The sequence below is a fragment of the Tachysurus vachellii genome, chromosome 16 (assembly GCF_030014155.1).
Source record: "Tachysurus vachellii isolate PV-2020 chromosome 16, HZAU_Pvac_v1, whole genome shotgun sequence".
NCBI classification, from domain to species: Eukaryota; Metazoa; Chordata; class Actinopteri; order Siluriformes; family Bagridae; genus Tachysurus; species Tachysurus vachellii.
The window spans coordinates 12417780-12439438 of NC_083475.1; the positions used below are offsets into that span (position 1 = coordinate 12417780).

At 37.3% G+C, this 21659-nt stretch overlaps 1 protein-coding gene across 1 annotated transcript in view; it reads right to left on the reverse strand.

The window, feature by feature from the left end:
* Positions 1-1433: 1433 nt before the first annotated feature.
* The window catches only part of LOC132859030 (xylosyl- and glucuronyltransferase LARGE1-like), a 44973-nt gene continuing 24747 nt past the window's right edge, over positions 1434-21659 (reverse strand). Inside the window, exons 5-15 of the mRNA XM_060889593.1 lie at positions 16456-16579; positions 15821-15992; positions 11958-12062; positions 11198-11310; positions 10555-10680; positions 9653-9808; positions 9184-9347; positions 7207-7485; positions 6873-7019; positions 3149-3344; positions 1434-1993 (exon numbers count right to left, since the gene is read on the reverse strand). Of these exons, the coding sequence (XP_060745576.1) occupies positions 1796-1993; positions 3149-3344; positions 6873-7019; positions 7207-7485; positions 9184-9347; positions 9653-9808; positions 10555-10680; positions 11198-11310; positions 11958-12062; positions 15821-15992; positions 16456-16579 (1780 nt within the window). The 3' untranslated portion in view covers positions 1434-1795. The remainder of the gene's footprint in view (positions 1994-3148; positions 3345-6872; positions 7020-7206; positions 7486-9183; positions 9348-9652; positions 9809-10554; positions 10681-11197; positions 11311-11957; positions 12063-15820; positions 15993-16455; positions 16580-21659) is intronic.

Below are 21659 nucleotides of genomic sequence, written 5' to 3' on the forward strand. Positions count from 1 at the left end.
AAATAACCTATCCAAATAATGCTCAGATTCTGGATGGCAAAGCAGTCTGTGAATGGACGTTCACTCGATAAAAAGTTCCCCTATGTATAGGGGACTTCCCTTCATGATGAAATCTCCCAACCACCTCATGGTTCTTGGGTTGCCATGACTACAAATACACAATGCATAAATGTCCAGGTCTGAAAAAAATGCACTCATTACCATAATATATTTATTTTGTTATAATATTGCCTCCTCACCTCTTAAATGCCCCAAAGTGGATACATTTAATGAATTAAATCCACTGCATTTAATTGTTTAAAAATATTACATAAGAGATAAACACTCAGGCACCTGGAAGTGTTGGCCATCAAAATGAACTTAAGAAAGTGGCATAACTGGTAACAAGGGAATGAACATCCTTTCACTGTATTCACTTATCATAAAAGCTCATAAGTTGCCTTTTCCAACTTATATACTGCCAACTCAATAGCCAATAAGGGAGACACAATACTTCATGAATCATGCTGTATAATTAAATAAATACTGTCATCCAGCTTTCACTTTTCACTGCTCAGACCCATAGCCTCTGGCCTTGTTGAATGACACACAATAAATAAATCCTGTGTCTTGTTAAAGTGTTAAAGAAGTAAAGTCTTTCAGCCCATGAACAGTTCTTCAACTTTGCCTATTATAAAAAGCCTGACTAATAAAAGGGGCAAATGTATTTTCTTTATGGAGTCATGCACCTTGACATAAGTGTACATGAAAGACAAGTAGTGAATGAGTTTGTGTCAGTCACTTAAACCACAGACCACTGTCTTAATTTTAGTGACTCAGATTTATACAGCCAGTACAGATCAGATCAAGAAGATAAAAACAAATTATTAAGATTTTTTTATTATCAAAATAGACATATTCATTTTAACAATATTGTTCTGGGATTTTCACTGGCTCAGAGGAACCGCTTGCAGCTCTTCGCTATTGCCACAACATTGTTTTCATCATAGTATACAACAGTACAGCATGATATTATGGAGAAAAGATTAAAGATTGATTATCTGGAATAATCTTAATTATCAAAAGGAATATAAAGATCTGTCTGTTTCTTTTCTATTTGTTGCATGTTCATTGGTTTTATTTCACAGTTACTTACTTCAGTGACATTTTTCGATAAAGCAATGAATCATATTTCCATTCTAAGGCTTCTAAATACTTTTTGCTGTCTTTCTTGGCAGTTGATGTTGAATCTATAGCTGTGTATTTAGGCATTTTTCTCTTAAATGCATAGCTAATTTTGGAGCCAAAATCTTTTCATCTATTCCAGTGTAGTTCATACTAAAGTAATTGCACATATAATGCATTTTTAATACCCTGGAAAATACTTTGTCTAATAATTAAGGTGATATTTGGAAAACAACAATGTATTTAAATCTTTCAAAAAAAAAAACCTTAATCATGACTCCCTAAAAGAAATATAAAACAAAAAAGGTTTTTGCTACCATAAATTTGTGCTGAGGCAAAAATAGGAAAAACCTAGAAAAAATATACATTTCAAAGGTTGAAATTTGCAGGATTAACATCTATCTAGCCAGAGTTGTAGCACTGTGGGGACTTATGGAAATTAATTTACTTGTCCGTCTAAAGTCTGTTTTTTATGAGCGTACCAGCCGCTCTGTGATTTGAAGATTTCATCATTTACTACTGTCCGCTTACTTTCCATCACTTATTACTGTCCATTTCTGCCATTTTTTTTTATGTTACTCTAAAGTGGTTCTCTCCATCTCACATGCAGAATTTCAGTATGGCAGAGGTGCTAGCTGTTATTTTCTGCAGTCATGTATTTAAGTGCAGCGAATCCGTAGCGGCGGGACATGTTCTGCTGAAACTCCTCTTTAAGAGTCTTGAGACAAACACGGTACTGCTCATTGGAGCGGAACTTGGTGATGTCGAAGCTCGGTGCGTGAGGCATGTGGATCATGTAGGCATTGGGTAGAACCACAAACTCGTATTCCTACAAAGGAAACAGAATTGTAATTTAAAAATAAATTAGTCATTCAACTGTATAAGCCTTGAAAACAATGTACCAACACACAACATGTCAATATAGGTTTCGTGTAAGATGTTGTTGAAAGTCAAAACGACAAAAGGTTTTTTTCATAGTTCTGGCATGATAGTTATTTAATTAAATCAATATACTGAAAGCAGAAGTATGCAGTTTTCCCCAAAAAAGTATAGTTATAATAATAGGTATATTATTATTGCACAGTAATAATATATTATAATTATAATATATATAATAATTATAATAATATTATAAAGGTATAATAAATATAGTGATTTCAAATCAGAAATCAATAGCTATGAGATCTGGATCCTTAAAAAAATAATAAATAATAAAATAAAATAACAATAATAATTAAGTTTGTGTAGAAGAAACAAATAAATTCACCACAATTCTTTAGCCCATATACTGTATGTCCATACAAGTAATGTAAGATCATTAGTGGAGATCATTAGTTTTTTTTAGTATTTAATATTATGTAGTGTGTGGAGTTTGCATGTTCTTCCCGTGCCTCGGGGGTTTCCTCCGGGTACTCCGGTTTCCTCCCCCGGTCCAAAGACATGCATGGTAGGTTGATTGGCATCTCTGGAAAATTGTTCCTAGTGTGTGATTGTGTGAGTGAATGAGAGTGTGTGTGTGCCCTGCGATGGGTTGGCACTCCGTCCAGGGTGTATCCTGCCTTGATGCCCGATAACGCCTGAGATAGGCACAGGCTCCCCGTGACCCGAGGTAGTTCGGATAAGCGGTAGAAGATGAATGAATTAATGAATGAATATTATGTAGGCTTTATATGTAGATATACAGTATGATGGGTTTATTGATTTAATGCTCTCTTAAATACAGAATTTGTTGTGGATAAAAGCAGTAAAAGATCCTTAAATTCAGTGTATGCTGTATCCTATAATGTATTACATTAAACACATCACATGGATATTAGTTTTTGTTATTTGTGAAGTTAATTAGTTCACATTAATACATCAGATTAAAGCTCAGTTGCTTCTTTATGAGCATTAAAATCTTTAGATAAATTTGTTTGTCATCTAAATATACAGTATTACCCATATTACCCAGAGACAGACAGTTCAGTTTACTCCTGAATTATACCTGTGCATCTAACTCCATAATGTGAGCCACTTTGTTCCAGCCGAATCCCACAAATCTGCGGTCATATTCTGGACTGTCCCTCCTCACCATCACATATGGCTCAAAATCAGCCTCCCACTGCACTCTGTACGGCGTTGTGGCTGTCCGCCATTTTGCGAAGTTGGTTGGAGCATGACCCTTTGTCCATACATGGTACCTGAAAAAAGGGAGAAAGAAAGACTTCAAGATAAAAAAAGAAAAACACTTGTAAAACTTGTAAAGAAAGTTGTAAAATTACAATAAGCTTGATAAAGCATTAATAAAAACATAAAAGACACATTTAACCTTTAAAAATTCAACGCATTTAAAAATAGACCAGCTCAGCTAAGTTGTGTCAATTGACTTTCATATGAATGCAGAGACCATAAATCACACTGTGTGCTCATAAGTGAAGATGTTCTGAGCCCAAGTCTTCAAGGACTTGCCCCAGATACAAAACTATAGATGGCTACTAAATTCATCATGCATTCATGTTATTCTTGGATTAGAAAACAGGGCACATATAGACTATTTGGAGAGTTGAACATGGAGAGTAATGGAGAGTAATAAATATAAAGTAGCCCACAACTGACCTACTGACTCAACTCAAACACAGATATTGTGACAAATACTCCTGTCTCTCCTACCCGGACTCCTACACAAGATTAACTTTGTCTTTCTCTGACGATTTTTCCCCCTCAATCTACAGAAGAGATCTTACAAGTCATCTTGCAAATTACCTGCCAGATGAGTCCCTACCTTAATGTTCCAGACCAATTCACAAGACATCCTACTACTACCCTTACCTGTCTGTTATCATTAATGGTTCCATTTGATCAGGTACCAAAGACATTCAAGACAGCTAGGGTTATTCCCATCCTTAAGAAACCTACTCTGGATCCCTAAGAAAAGTTTCTTATTTCTTTCTAAAATCCTCAAATGCACAGACTACAATCTTTTGTCTCTCTATCTCACCCAGAAAAATCTCCAACATTCTACACAATCTTGCTTTAACGCAACACATTCTATAAAATCTGCACCTGTGACCATAACTGAGAAGCTCCATGCCACTAGATCATCTCCAGTGCTCATCATCCTTGACCACAAAATTCATTTGTCCATCTTCATGAGCATAGAAATGGTTCTATCAGGTAACATGGCAGGAAATATCAAATCTGCTCAATGCAGACTCTCTCCACTGGAATCCCACAAGACTCCATGCTTGGTCCTTATCTGTTCTCCCATGTGAGGTCATATTCTCACATGGGTTTTCATAACACTGCTATGCAAATGACCCTCAACTCTTTCCCTTCTTTCCTACCTCAGATATTTATGTACGACTTGGCAAACATCTCATTCATCTCATTCAGCTCATCAGTTGAAATTAATCCAAGCAAAACTGAACTGTGGTTCATCCCAGAAGATAAATCCCCAAATCCTAATCTTGATTTGATTTCATCTTCTCTCAACTCTCAGATCTTACTTTTTGTCACAGCAGGCAACCTTGGGGTAACCATGGACAATCATTTTTTCTCATCTCACAAAGCTAATCTGACATGCTCATGCCAATTTCCTTTGTACAACATCACAAGGATTTCTCCATTTCTTTCCACAGAGGTCACTCATGTGCGTGTTCAGTCCCTTGTCATTTTGAGACTGAACAAATGCAACATGCTTCTCTCAGTTCTGCCTCTGAGTACCATTTGACCTCTGCAACTGATCCAGAATGCAGCTGCATGACTTGTTTTTAACCTTCCCATGTTTTCTCATACCACCACATTGATCCCTTCACCAGCTTTCTGTAGCTGCCCACATCAGATTAGAACAATGATGCTTGCATACAAAGACAAAAATGGACCAGCATCTATCTATATTACAGTACTTTTTACACCCTGCAGTGCAGCCCATTCCTTCTTACCCTCTAACACTGCTCAGTTGGACCCACCATCTATTAGTGCACAAGGAAGGCATGCATCAATGTATTTTCTGGTCTGATGTCTAGGTACTGGTGTCACTGGCTGACTCCATATTACAAAGATCTACCTCTTCATTAGTACTTAATTAGGCATTTTTTATTTCAATTTTTTTTTTCTACTACAGTAACCTCCCTAAGAAGACTTAGTCATTAGATTCAGTTCACTAGTGAACCAGGATTAGGATGTATTTAGAGACCACAACAATAGAGACCTCAAAGAACTCCTATAAGTCAATCTGGATAAGGGCACCCCAAAAGCCTTCAATGTAAATGTAAAATATAATGTTATTTAAAGTGAGCTGGAACTATAGCAGATAATTGCTTGCTCAGCTTATTCTGTAAAATGGGTGTAGATTTTCTTTATAGGACAGTAGAATGTATTAACAAAAACATTAGCATTATTTTTATTAATTCTTCGGATTTAAATAGTAAATTGAAAGCATTGTAAAATAGCCAATATCTCATGTACACATTAAGGGAAATTTAAAAGCAAAAAAGCTTTTCAACATTGCTAAATTTCAGTTAACTGCGATGCAAAAACTCCAAGTTATATTTCTATCTTCAGTGCTCTTTTAGACTACTCTTCTATGTAAATAAATATACTGGTGCAATCAAATGCACAAAACAAATAACACTGTGTATCATGTTACACTGTTTTGTGGATAAAGCACTGCTTAACTGACAATACAGCCTAATGACGCTAGAATCCTAGCTTAATGATGGATGGGGGATGAAATGTCTACAGCATCATCTGAGTTTTTAAAGCATGTTCAACTTTCTCCTCATTTGTTTCTGAAAACCAGTCTGTATTGACAGCTGGCATGTGCCTCTAATCTGACTCTATACTAGCACAAAGTAAGATCTCACTTGGACTAATGCAAACAGCTATATGAGTACTTCTCATTTATACTTTATATGTCCACACCCATATGTGGATCTTTCCCAAACTGTTGTCACGAAGTTAAAAGCACACAATTGTATGGGATGATTTGGTATGGTGTAGAATTTCACTTCACTGAAACTAAGAGTCCCAAACATGTCCCATCATGACATTGCCCTGTGCACAATGTGGGATCCATTAACCCATGGTTTGCTGAGGTTGGTGTGAAAGAATTCAAGTGGCCTCAAAAGAGTTCTGACCTCAACCCCACTGAACACCTCTGGGATGAACTGGAGACTTCTTGCCCAACAACACTCCTCGACCTCATTAATGCTCTTGTGGATGGATGATCATATTTACACAGCCATGCCCCAAAAAAAGTGGTGTATGGAAAAGAGTATGGGTGTAATGGTGTCCACAAACCTTTGGCCATATAATGTATAGTGTAGTAGTCTTTTTTCATTGGCTTATTTATAAATTGTCTCTTGCTTTTGTTAAATCATACTGCAGCTGATGGTAAAGAAAAAAGCAACCAGCTTAGAATGCATTTTCTACCAACCCATTGTAAATTTAAGGCTTTAAGGGCAGTAGTCTAAATAAAATAGAAAAAAACTTCTCAGCAAATTCTGTGCAAGAAAAAACTGGCAGCTTAAGAGAAATGAACAGGCATTTTTTTATAAACTGAATAGGCTTTACAAAAAAAATTAACACCTGCATAAGTTAACTTATGGAAAATGTTTCTCATTGTAAGTACTGATGTACCTTTTGAACTAGATGTATGCTGTCTGATCTGATGACACTAAATACTCAATTACGCATACACATTTCTCAATTTCTTAAATTTTTTTCACCTGAAGGTAAAGAGGGTGCCCATGTCCAGCTGGGACAGAAGCTCAGCCTTGGATTTGGGAAAGGACAGCCGATATCGCAGTGTCTCAAATGCAGGCACCACCAGAGCTTTTTTAGTGTGAGCCATGTCCAGCTGTACTACAGATCTCCTGCAAGACAAACAATATACTTGGATTAGATTGTACATACTGTAGCCCACAAAAGAGTCCAAGTCATTTTAGTTTTGGTCTAGATCATATCACACAGGTGCTTAGATAAGGTGATTGGATAGTTGGAACATAATAAACACGTGCCATTTTAAAGGTACTATATTAAAAACTTTAAGGATCATATTACCTGAGGTATTCGTAGAGTCCGTACATTGGCAGGAAGTCGATGTCAGACAGGAACATATAAGGTGTGCTGACTTGTTTCATGGCAACATTGCGCAACAGGTTGACAGGGTAGAACTGACCCTCTTTGTAGACGATATGGTATCCCACATTGCTTCTGCTCATGAGTACCTCAGAACCCTGGGCATAACGCAGGAATTGCTGTGCCTCAGCATCAGACAGGTAGAGAGCCAGACTGATGGGTCCTTCCCAGTGTTTACAGATGGCCTCTAGCATCTGCAGCCTAAGGCATGCAAATAGCAAAAAAGGCATTTGTTAAGGTACAAAGGACCTGCTTTGCCACTGAGGGGATTCTTCAACCACCAGGATTTAAACAACATTGCATCACAATTTATTTTTTCCTGTTTTAACACTGTTTTTATTTTAATCCCACTACAAACTAGTAAAATGGTATTTACGAAAACAAAGGCCAAGGGTAAATTTAGAGGACTATAAAAATTCAAATGACTTAAAAGTAATGAAGACGTATTCCATTAAGGTATATTTTAAAGAAATCATTTTATGACCATCATAGTCTTAATGTGATATTTCACCTAAATATAACATAGCATTTTCTGGAGCCCTTAGTTATTGCATTTAAATGCATATTAAAACCCTTAGCAGCTCATCTACTAATAGTAGTTACAGTATGGGTGCCTCTAGTTTCATATAGTTACATATATTTAATCACAATATTCTCACTGAACACCTTTTTTACACAATGCTAGCAGTCCAAAACAGTGTAGATAGCACACTTTGCTTTCCTAGATGTGTGCCAGAATGGCCCTGCAAGAGATAGTGAATGCTTCAAAATCACAAAATCTGCGGACCAAACAAACCACTGACACCTTGCTTCAGATTACCACAACCAAGTTCTGCATTCCAACACGGCTTGCATGACACCAACAGAGTGCTTCATATTTACTCTGAAGGTTGGGTTCTGAGCAACACCCACCATCAAAGGGCCCCACACACCCAGGGGCTGGCTGTGGGATATTTTACCAGGCTAAACAAAAAACATTTCCAATCACATCAAACATTTACCAGGCCCTCACCATCAATATGTTTAAATTGTGAGATGTAATTCATGCCATGCAACCACAGAACTAGTGGGTGGATTGAAACGTTACATTTTTCTATTTCTTTTTGAGATGTGCCAAAGACTGGCATTCTAATACAAAGTTATACCATTCTGGCTCTCTCTACTGCCATGGATGTTTTCAAGATGTATGCAACTGATCCTGTATCTTCTATTCCATTGCCATATTTCGAGTCCTATGCACCCCCACTATGGAGCAGGCAATTCATGACATGTCCACCCTCCCGGCCCATATCATCATGCTCTGTGTCATGGTAAACTCTGAAAAGAGCTTGATTTATTAAGAATGTTAGCTTCTCTCTCACCCCAACATGAAGTGGACATTATTTCATTCACCATTCGTATTCAAGCAAGCCAATATGTATGATACCATCTCAGGCTGCAGATTATAGGACTGTTGATGGCAACCATAGTGGTAATTCCCTTGGGCTTGCTGAAACTAAGAGACTATCAGAAGTGTGTTATCACCCTGCAGTTGAAGCCCAAATACTTTACCAAAGGCAGAGACAAATCCTTGCCTTTGTGAAAAGGGCAAAGGCACTTTGTTGCTGCTAACCTTCCCTTCTCTTGTTGTTTTGAGAAACCCTGCAGTTTGTCAGAGAACTAAATGTTTTGGCAACCGCCTTGTATGTACTGTATGTAATTAAATGGTTCAGTTATTCATTGTTATATTTTCTCCATCCATCCATATCATCAGAGTTTCAGATTCTAAGCGTAGTATTGTAAAAGTTTTAATAATATATGGTATAGGTAAGGAATTATTCAACCAAATATCAGAAATATCAGAAGTTCACAAAATAAAAATACTTCAGATGTTTAAAAATGTGAATATGTTGCATTCACCTGTCCATGGAGAGCTGAGCCACGAGCGTAACGTCAGTCTGGTCTGCACTGGCCTCGTACTCGTAGTGCAGGAAGTAGAGGTGTGTGCGATGCACAGTGAAGCGCTCTCTCCGGAACTCATAACATGGGTCATCCTCATCAAGCTCCAGTAGAGTCTTCTGGAGCTGAAACACCACAAACATATTAATAAGACAGCACTGAAATGTATATTTTTTTCATTGAGATCCCCTATGATCCAAAACTGTTCAATCAGTGAATTAACCAAAAAATCAATCAACCAATCAATACATACATACATACATACATACATATATACATACATATATATATATATACATACATACATACATACATACATATATAGTATATAATTTCTGTAGATGACATTTACTTTCTTGAAATCTTTTTTCACTGATTTGACATTTTTAGTGTATATCTCCCACCTTTTTGGGTAATTCTATGTACCTACATTCTCACTATTGTGGTCGGTTTCACTCGGACAGCCGAATAACTCCCTCCTCAGCAGGTTGCCGTCGTACTCCAGAAAGGTCAGATAAAGGTTCCTGAAAAACTCCACATGCTTGTTCTTTACCCGCAGCTTCTTAGGAGAGTTCCAGTGGATCACCTGGACATTCAGACAGCAAAAAAAATCTATTATTCATTAGCCAACATGTTTAGGCATAGATTTTTTCTTGCTGCCTGAAATGAAGCCAATGTCTGATAATTGACACCTTTTTACACCTGTGAATCCTCTCACGCTCCGGACCTGCCTGATTCACCATGATACTATGAGTTCTTTGAGCTTTTGCACTGTCTGCTGCTGTAGATCACACCACATGTACAGTACCTTTCCGAAACTGCTACAACAATTGTCAAGCTTATCCCAGGAGTTTTATAAAAAATATGCATTATCCTTTTAACACTCTCAGTATTGTTTGCCTTTAATTTTTCTTTTACAACCCTAATCTGTAATGATATATAATCTCACTATCCTTTTCACCCAAAAGAGACTTGGGTTGTTGAACAAGGTTGTCATGTTTCGGTAAAAAAGATTTTTTTGTCACTGTCACCTCTGGTTTGCTCATTGATTATCTACATTATGATTTCTGGAAAGCTGCTTTCGGTCATGTTTATTTTTAACACTTCCAAGCTTACTGACAGTCCATTCGAGGAAAATATAAGAAAGAAATCACCTCCAAATCAACTGAGAACATAAAAATAAATAAAAAAATTCAATTATATTAGAAATAATAGTGACATGAACTGTAAATGAACCAGTGCAAAAAAGGTGTCTTGCATTTTGCAATTATGCATTTCCTGCACAAGGCATCATTTTAACAAACATATTTTTTTATCTCACTTGTCCCTCACCTTGAGGTCAGATACGTCTCTGTAGCACTTTTCGGAGCGTGTGTGATCAGACAGCTGAACGTTCCAGAAACATGGCAGCTGGTGCACCAGGAAAGGGTTTTGTTTGATGACAGCATTGAAAATATCCTGGAAAAAAAAAAAAACACTTAACATTCCATCAGCTACAAACAGCCTCAGACATCTGTGGACACTACTGAATTGAACTGGTCTCTTTTAATATGAAAAGCCTCTGTACAAAAGCCTTTCCAGACATCATATCACTTAGACTCACATATTCAATTGGCTACATTAAAGGCTATAATCCAGATAATGTAGAAAGTGATAAAAGAGTGATGAATGGGGTAGTGAATGGCAAGCCGATGAGACTTTGTAGACAGAAGGAACATAGCAGAAGACTGACAGAACAGAGTATAGGCTTTTAACATCTTTATAGCAATAAATAGCAATGCATTACTTCTTTTTATTTAGTGAATAGAAGAATCTGAATGCTTTATTAGCAAGCACATAGTTGATGTCTTTTGGCATTATAAACATGCCTTAAAAGGAAGCGAAGGACAGCAGGAAAGAGGCTCTAAGTACCAGTTAAATTCCTGATGTAAATAATATGTTTAGCTGCACCAAGTGTCTGTGTATGTGTATGGACCTGATCAGCTAGTGATGTAGACAGCATGCTCATCAGCTCTCTCTCTGCTGTCAGTCTCCACATCTGCTCCCATCTCAGCTTCCTCAAACGATCCAACAGCAGGAGAATTACACCTGTAACACAAACACACACACACACACACACACACACCATATCATGAATTCAAAATGCGAATTAAATGTTTCATTAAATATTTCCTTATATGCATGTGTTAATTCAAATTTCATACAAACAAAAGATTTTAGATTTATGTGCTCATACATATCTTAAACTGCTCTAGGACTTGAAAAATGTTAAAAGTTAAGAGGAACTCAGCTTTTAACACCAGCTGGAAGTTATTGAATGGTAGCAACATTAGATTCTAAAATAGCATAAAGCAATTTAATAATACAAGCATAAAGCAATTTAATAATTCTTGTAGGCATGCTCCATTGCTTGATAAGTCACCAATCAACCAATAAACTTTAACAAGAAGAGGTCATTTGACTGACCTCAGATATTGTTTTTCTGAAGTGAAATGTGTTTGTGAAATATAAGAACTGACAATATACCATATCATAAAAAACTGATCCATGTGTGACAACCCAGAAAGCATGTGGTTTTGCATAGTCTTGCAAGCCAGAGCTCTGAGATTGAGACTAGGATAGTATGAAACATACATTTTTCATATCTAGATTTTGTATTTGTAACACTAATTGTTGTCACTGCATTTAAATGTTTATTTTCCCCTTAAACACATTAAATCAGTTTTTATACTTACCAGTGTTGAAGCCTCGACCTAGAGCTGGCCACGGCCGATGGTTCTTCCACAGGTTCCCTAAATACCAGTCACTCTGATTCTCCACTAGACCAAGCACCTGCTGACCTGAGAGAAAAGACACACAAAGACAGAATCTTGGACAATCAAAGCTTGTATTGCATTGTAGTCATTAAAACCTTATATGGATCTGTCCTCAACGAAATTGTGTTCCATTTAAGGTGGATAAAACTTTATCAGGGATTTCTTTATATACCTATAAAGTACAGATTAGTAATACAGTACAGTTCAGTAACCTGTAAGTCATTAACACTATATGTGAAGCTGTCTAACTACCAAGAAATCTATACTACATGTACAATGAAAGGTGCAATTGCTGATTTTTGTAGAAGTAGTTTCTCCCATGATATCATTCTGTTTTCTTATTCAGTTACACTCTAGCATTAAAGAATGGTTGCCAGTTGCTTATTGTAAAAACATCTATATACTGTATGTATACTCCCATTGTATAGGGTGCAGAAAGGAGGAGAAGTGTTTTTGATCATATTAGTTATTAGTATTAGTATTGTGTTGTTCCTTACAATTTTCGACCAGGTTGGACACATTTTTTATATTGTATTTCACATTCTGCATTTACCTTGGAAGAAAGCAAAGGTGCCACCTTTTTCAAACAGGAAAATCAAAAGAGGGGCATATGAAAACCCCTGTGTAACTGTCAGTCATTCCAGAATTACACCTAGATTGGCTCATCTTTTTATTTTGAAGGGAAAAGAAGATTGTCCTTTTTTTCTGCACATTTTGAAAGACAACTTATAGCAGTATACTCTGGTGTTAAAATGCAGAGCACAAAATGTAAATGTAAAGATCTGTAACTGTTTCTTAAAAATAGATTTAATGCTAAAGTTAACCTGACGGCATAAAGGATTAAAAAATATCAACTCTCTGTTTGATACTCTCTGGTTGGCACAGGGTGTATCCTGCTTTGATGCCCAATGACGCCTGAGGCACAGGCTCCCCGTGACCTGAGATAGTTCAGATAAGCGGTAGAAGATGAATGAATGAATGAACTCTCTGTTTTCATCTATTTTAAAGGCATTATTCATTAGATTATTTTTTTTCTTTTACTGTAAAAACAAGAGCTTGAACTAATAACTTGCTCAAAGGCAATGCTCACATCTCATGGACAGACATTTTTAATAATCTGAGTAATGAGTTCAAAATGTTTGCTCACAAATTTCAAAATGGATTATTTAATAGGTTCCATTATTCACACCTTACTGCTTACTCTGTACTTATTTCCATATGCTTTAGGCAAAACTCTCATGTACTGTACTGATGAGATGTATATCTGTAATGGTCTCGTGAACAGAAGATCTGCTCAGACAATCTATGAAGAAATTCATTGCAGTTTCATGGAGATCTAAAGAACATTTAGGATCTCCAAGTATAGTTTTCATACCTGGAGGCTCTTATTAGAATTTAGTATTTCTGGTGGGGGAGATTTTAGTTAGATTTTATTCTTCAGGGTTTCAAGGACACAAGACACCAAATCTCATAACTTTCTGCATCATTTCTCACAGCAAGGACCCTATCACTTTAATTTTTTAATGCATGGCCAGAATATAGCCTTATAAGATTAGACAAACCTGCTGACTGTATAAATCTTATAATGAAATCTTCAGGGAAAGTTAGATAAAAGAGTTTGACTGTCTGTGATGACCTTGTCATTGATCATTATTGTGTGTCAGCAGCAGATATTCTTTATTACAGCAGTAGACTGATAGAGGTCTCCTTGGGCTTAGACTCTGATAATTACATTCATGTGATACATTATGTTGATTTTCTATATAGAGATATAAATAGCTGCCCCTAACAGGCAGAAACCTAAATATGGTTTCAGGTTTTATGCGCCTGTGATGCAATGTCAATTGTGCGTGGAAAGTTTTACTGTTTGTATCTGTTATAAATCCCTAAATTGCCTGTATTGGCTTTTGTCTGAGAGGCCAGACCTCTAGTGAATACAGTGTTGATTTGAGGATCAATAAGCAGAGAAGCTAACAGAGAAAGTTAATTAGCCATTTCAAGGCCAGAGAGGTTACTGTTTGAGGCAGAATAAGTGGCTCTGGGTTTGGTTTAAAGAAGCTTAAAGGCATACATTTCATATAAAGTTAGTGTGGCATATCAAAAAAATTATAACGTCTGAAAGAAAAACCCTCATAAGGATCAAAAAATTTGAAGGTTCACTACACAGATCATAGATGTACTATTATAATAAATCCTTGCCAATCTAATTTTATCAGATGTACTGTGTCAGTGCAAACAAAGGTTCCAAGTATATAGTGGGCCATTACAAATGTGCTGCATTTATTGTTTTTGCACATTTTGTAGCTCATATTTTTCTTCTAATGAGGTATATGACACGATGTGTAGATAAGAAATGTGACATGTTCATGCTTTATTTCACAGATTTTACATTTGTCAATAGAATATAAACAAACTGATTATGTGGCGCTGGTAGGTCATGTGCTACTTCCCATGTTAGATTACTTTAACCAAGCTTTTTTATAAAAGTATAAATCAAAAAAAGTTCAGTGTCACTTCAATTCGCTTTTATATTCTTGATTGCAAATGAAAATGCAAGCTATTCACTTAGTCCCTCTCTGCATAGATTTCACTATTTTCAGTTTCATTAGACTATTAATGAGCTAAAATGGGCAGAAATGCAGCCTAAAATCTCTCTAGTCCCTCTAGTACTCCACTGATTATGTTAATAGCTCCTCTGGAGAAATAGACATACACACACGAGCTGGTTATTCTGTCAGGGGGTAAAAACAAGAGCAGGAGTGGAACATTGTTGGCTTGTGGAATGAATCCTGTACTCCAAGTCTCCCATGTTCCTTTGTTAGTTTGAGGCTTATATTCACTCTCATAAACTCTACCAAACTGTAACTTTATTTGTCACTAAGTATGGTATCTTTTTTGTCTTTAATATGTATCTTTTACCTGTAAATGGTATATTGTGTTCCTTTGAAACAAAAAAGTATGTAATTGAACGATAAATTCATTTTAGAGTAAGTTTAAGGTATCCTGTATACACCACTTTAGATTTAAAGAGAAACAGCCCCGGTAGAAAGGCTAATTGCATTTCAGTAGCCCTCAGAGTTTACAGTAGCTACATACATTGCCTATTATTTTACCTGAATATATTGAATAATGAATAATAGCTACTGATAATATAATGAGAATGACTAATAATAAGCTGAGACGACAAATAATAAAGACTTATCCAGATACCAGAAAACAAGATTGCTCTTAAACAATGGCTCATGAATTTTTTTTCCGTTCTACTTTCCATAATTTCCTCCAGCTTCTTTTTTTTTGTTAACACACTGATCTGTCAATCTTTCCTCTGTAGTAGTGAGGAAGATTTGGCAGAATTAAGTGCTGTAAGGTTCCTACATGATGTATGAGGATGTACATGCAAATGGCCAAGGGGGTAATAGCATTAAAGAAATTTTTGAAGGACTGCCAGGCTGATCCGAGTTCCCTCCATGATTTCCCTCCATAATCCTGCCAGGCTCTACATGGTTTCCCGAATGCCAGCTTAACTCTCTTAGCTGCTTGGCATGAAGTGTACTACCACTTTTCCCTACAATGTTTAGGTGGACAAAAAAGAACATTTTTCGTTTTTGTTTTGAATGTAGTATACGTTTAGAGCAAGGGGACTTTAAAATAAGCTCGGTTATAAGAAACAGGCTTTCATCTTCTGTGAAATGTTTTTTTAATCAAATACAGAGCAGGTCTAATGATGCACCTAATGAATGTAGAACACTGAAAAAAGTGAGTAGATAAAAGTAAAAAAATACCTTTGAATTTGTGAAAGACAGCCCACAGCTCAGCGATGTCTGTGGCAAAGGTGATGTCAGTATCCAGAACGATGACTTTCTGCAGGTTTAATGGCAGCGTCTTTGTCAGTACCAGCTTCATCAGGCCATAGATACCCGAGTAATGTTTGTTAGGAATCCACGACACCTCAGACTAGCACAGATACAAAGAGAAAATATTTATCATATACATTAGCAATTAAGTAAAAATGTTGTCACATAAAGGCATACCAAGATTTTCATTCATTCATTCATTCATTCATCTTCTACCGCTTATCCGAACTACCTCGGGTATACCAAGATTTTACACAATCAAATTAATAAAGAATTAATTACTTTTATACATTTTTTAAGTAATGGCAAGGGCTCAACCTCATGGTGCAAGGTGGGAAACAGAAGGTATCTTGCTCATAAACACCCCAGAAGATAATCTTTGTAAGAATGTTTTTAAAGGTCAATGGAAAGTGGAGTATCCCAAGAAAAGATACTTCACACAGACAATATTTAGAAGATCTTGAATCTGTGAAGCACTACCTGCCACACTACCATGTTTTCAATCATTGACAAAGCATAGCCCATTAATGTTTAACCAAAAAAGTGTAATTGGTTGGACTCACCTTCAATTCATCAGCATCATAAAAGTCCACTTGGACAGCTGGAACCATCCAGGTGTGGAACAGGGAGGCCAGGATTTGCTGGGCGATGGAGTCTGTAATGAAGTGGAAATGGAGAGGGTTCCGTCTGTCACACACACAAACACACAGACACAGGCACACACACACAGACATAAGTTAATCACACTCTGCACTCTGAAACAGAACAAGAAACAAGATATATATTTGTTATACTTCTATGTGTTTCTGGACCTCATTCAAAAATGGTGTTTTAGGTCTATGAGTCTTTTGGTATTTTGTATAGTATCATAAGTATACGTAAGAATATATTTACATCTCTAATTTACATCCAATCAAATGTATCTGAAAAGTGGGTATAACGGTTTACGGACTATGAGAGACACATATGTGTGTGTGTGTGTGTGTGTGTGTGTGTGTGTGTGTGTGTGTGTGTGTGTGTGTGTGTTGTCTATAAATCTTGTTTCTCCTTGGAGTTATTTTACTGCAAATAAAAATAACCTTTCAGTGAAAAAGCCCATATTAACTGTGTTAATGCTAAAGTAATGCCAGTCATAGGCAGTGCATCTTGACATTAGGAATGTTTGTTTATGTAAAATGAAAGAGCCTTCAGTATGGTGGCAGAATTAGTTTGCTTTGGCTATATGCACCATAAATAAGCCACATTAGGTCAGTGTTTGATGATTTTTGTAGCTCAGTCCAAAACCCTTGAATGGGATCCTTAATGCCTTTCCAAACTCAAAAAAGACACTGCAGATGTTTGTTGTCTACAATCATCCAGTGCAATATTTTAAACAATGAGCATGCACCACTTCATCAACTGCCTTATCAAATAAAGCTATGCTGGGAAACAGACCCACTGTTAAACCGTCATGATGATGTAAAGACATGGAAGCTAGAGAATGTCATGATTTGGACTCAGATGTTATGTTACTGTCATTATATTGCAGCTCCAGGCAAAAGAACAGGACTCATAATGTCTCACTGAAGCAGTAAAAGAGACAAAGTCATTAGATCCACCAGGGCAGGGTTTTCACCATAGAGCATGCTAACCAGTTAAAACACACTTCAGATAGAGATCAACAGCAGTCAGGGGAAGCTTTTGGATGTAGAATGGATGTAGGAGGGTTTTACTGACAGGATCAATAGTCAAAATATTACATGGCAGAGTAGGCGCAAGGCAAACACAATCAGACAAGAAAGACGAGAACCAAAGAGTAATCAAATAAACAGGTATAGGGACCAGACACATTTATGGATAATGGAGAGAAACAAGCCTCGGAATGTAGGCAACTTCACAATGATACTGAAAACCATGCACTTATACTGTATGTTTGAAGTGTGAAATTGGTGGTCAGAGCTAACTTTAGAGCTGGTGTTACCCATAATTACACAAGACAGAGCTGAAAACCAAGAAAGTACCTAAAGCTATTTCTAAAATTACTTTTCCTCTCTTAGTAAGAAACTACATATACTGTATGTAGCAGACTTTCTTAAGGATTCAGCAAATTAAATGCTAACACTTTTTTTGGTCAAAAATCTTTAGGCAATATAAAATGCTATTAGGTATGAACTAATTTTAGAATGAGCAATCATATAATATATACCCTAAACTATGCCTCTCTTGCTTTACTTTCACATGAAAAACACCGGAGGCTAATCCCATTAATGTTGTGTCATACTCTAGTCATAAGCAGAAGGACTCAAAAACCTGGAAGAAGAAGACAAGTTATCTGTGAATTGTTCACCATTGAACATTTTGTGCATTTCAGAGTGCTTACTCTATTATTGCACTTGGATTACAGCTACTTGTCTATGTTAAAATATGAAATAATATATAAATAAAATAGCAATCATAGCTATTTTATTAGTAAAATGTTAGATGAAGCATTTTACATCTATAAATATTTTATTGTGGGAAAATACTGTATGCAGCAGTGAGATTGTTAAATGATGAGCCATTATTTCCCACATTTTAGAACGCTGGGGCCAGAGTGCAGGGTCAACCATGATACAGTGTCACTGGTGCAGCGAAGGTTAAGGGTCTTTCACAAGGGCCCAACTGTAGCAGCTTGACAGTGCTGGGGCTTGAACCTCTGACCTTCTGTTTGGTAAATCAGATTCTTAACTGTAGATCTCCAGATGTAACGCATCCTGAGATGATGACCTCCTTAACATTTCAGTCAGAAGCAGCTGGACAGCAACCTCAAGACCTGTGGTTACTAAACTGGACTGAACTACTTTTAATGGACACACCTTTATGCCAGTAGTTTATTATTACATATTTTGTCTATTTTGCACATTTCAGTTCATCTATCATATCTGTCTATTCTTGCACATATTTCCATTTTTCTGTGATTCACCTCACCATTGTATTTTACTGTACAGAATTTACACTGTATTGCATCCCCACTGTAGTCTGCACTTTATTTATTACTCTGTGCTCAGTATTTGTTTTATTTTTTTCTCCTTTTTTATAGTATCCTTAGTATATTTTAAATGTTTTAAGCTTCCACAACAACTTCATTCAACTTTCAGTAAAACATTTATTTTTATGGTATCAGGTAAAGTTTAAACTTCTTGAAATGTCACCATGCACTAGGTTCTCCACTTTCCTCTCATATCCTAAATCCCTTTAGACTGGCTTGCCTAAACTGCCCCTGTGTATGAATGAGTGTGTGAAAGGGTGTGTGTGCATAGTGGTCTGCCATGAACTGCTCTCTTGCAGTCTGCCTGTTTAGCATCCAGTGTTCCTTGAATAGGCTCTCGGTTTACATCAACAGGGCTCTCAAGTTTTGAAGACAGGCAAGCGTGACATCTCCAACCACCCCAGCATTTTGGGTGCTGCGGCATATTAAATATATGATAAATAGTCTAAAAGTATTTCTGTGTGAGAAATACGATGTGTGGCAGGAGAGCGTGAGAAAAGACGTGACACTTGACAGCCCTGCATCAAGTCTGACCAGGAAAAGTGGTTACTAAAGCTGAATGAGTTAATCTCAGAAAAATAAGTACTTTTGTCATTATGTACATTACATTCTAATTGGTAATCAAAATGAGTGATGCTAGATAGACAGTTTTAAATTAGCGTTAGCCCTCTCCCTCTATTGACAGTGTAAACATAATTGTTATGTTTAATCGTCTGTGAATGGAAGATTAGCAGAGTGGACAGAAACAATAAGTTGCACGGAGGACTATAAATAGGAGCCGCAAGACAGACAGATAAGATACAGAGCAGCCTTTCCACTGTAATTTTACACATTTAATTCAGAAAACATGAACAGGGTGTTGTGAGTGTGCAGGAAATGCTGATTCTATAACTGCTAGCCGATACTATATCTGCTAGCTGATACTGTATCTCCTAGCCGATACTATACTATATCTGCTAGCCGATACTGTATCTGCTAGCCGATACTGTCACTGTTAGCCGATACTATGACTGCTAACCGATACTATGACTGCTAACCGATACTATGACTGCTAACCGATACTGTGACTGCTAGCCGATACTGTGACTGCTAGCCGATACTGGACTGCTAGCCGATACCGTGACTGCTAGCCGATAATATGACTGCTAGCCGATACTATATCTGCTAGCCAATACCGTATCTGCTAGCCGACACTATAACTCATAGCCGATACTGTGACTGCTAGCTGATACCGTCACTGTTAGCCGATACTATGACTGCTAACCGATACTGTATCTGCTAGCCGATACTGTGTTAGCCGATACCGTGACTGCTAGCCGATACCGTCACTGCTAGCCGATACCGTCACTGCTAGCCGATACCGTCACTGCTAGCCGATACCGTCACTGCTAGCCGATACCATGACTGCTAACCGTTACTGTATCTGCTAGCCGATACCGTGACTGCTAGCCGATACCGTATCTGCTAGCCGATACCGTATCTGCTAGCCGATACCGTATCTGCTAGCCGATACCGTATCTGCTAGCCGATACTATGACTGCTAACCGATACTGTATCTGCTAGCCGATACCGTGACTGCTAGCCGATACCGTGGCTGCTAGCCGATACCGTATCTGCTAGCCGATACCGTGACTGCTAGCCGATACCGTGACTGCTAGCCGATACCGTATCTGCTAGCCAATACCGTATCTGCTAGCCGACACTATAACTCATAGCCGATACTGTGACTGCTAGCCGATACCGTCACTGTTAGCCGATACTATGACTGCTAACCGATACTGTATCTGCTAGCCGATACTGTGTTAGCCGATACCGTATCTGCTAGCCGATACCGTGACTGCTAGCCGATACCGTGACTGCTAGCCGATACTGTCACTGTTAGCCGATACTATGACTGCTAACCGTTACTGTATCAGGTAGCCGATACTGTGACTGCTAGCCGATACCGTGACTGCTAGCAGATACAGTAACGGTTAGCAGTCATAGTATCGGCTAACAGTGACAGTATCGGCTAGCAGTGACAGTATCGGCTAGCAGTCACGGTATCGGCTAGCAGATACGGTATCGGCTAACACAGTATCGGCTAGCAGTCACGGTATCGGCTAGCAGATACGGTATCGGCTAACACAGTATCTGCTAGCCAGTGGTATAGTCGGTGCCATACACACGTATACGGAGTATGCTTACTTTTTCCACAGGGCTGTTTGCGTATAACGACTTCTATGGCTTAATATTAGCGTATACCCTCGGTATACCCACTTGTTTTGCTGCTTAAAACGTCCATAATTTACCCTCGTCTTTTCTTCCCCTTTAACTGCATCGCAAAACTTCGTTGTAATTGGTTCATTTTATTTGAATTCCGAAAATTGGTTCATTTTATTTGAATTTGAATTTATTTTTATTGTTTGCATTATAAACAATATACAACAATATACATTTCACTGTGATGTAAACTTCAGTGTGTAAATCAGCTTTTGTCAAACATATGTAATCCTGCTGCTTATATAAGAGCTATTACAGATATTGTTAAACTCTATGGTCTCTGTACTTGCTTTAGCTCAATGCCCAATGCACAATAACAAGGGATATGTCCGCTCGGTATTTATGCGTCTGTCATACCAAGGCATTTTATGTGGAACCATTTTGTGCGGGTTCCACACTGAATTTATAAGGGGGGAAATATGTAAATTATATCTATAAAATATTTGCTTTAGGAATCCTATAATGCTTAAACAAATTGAAATATTTAATTACTTTAAA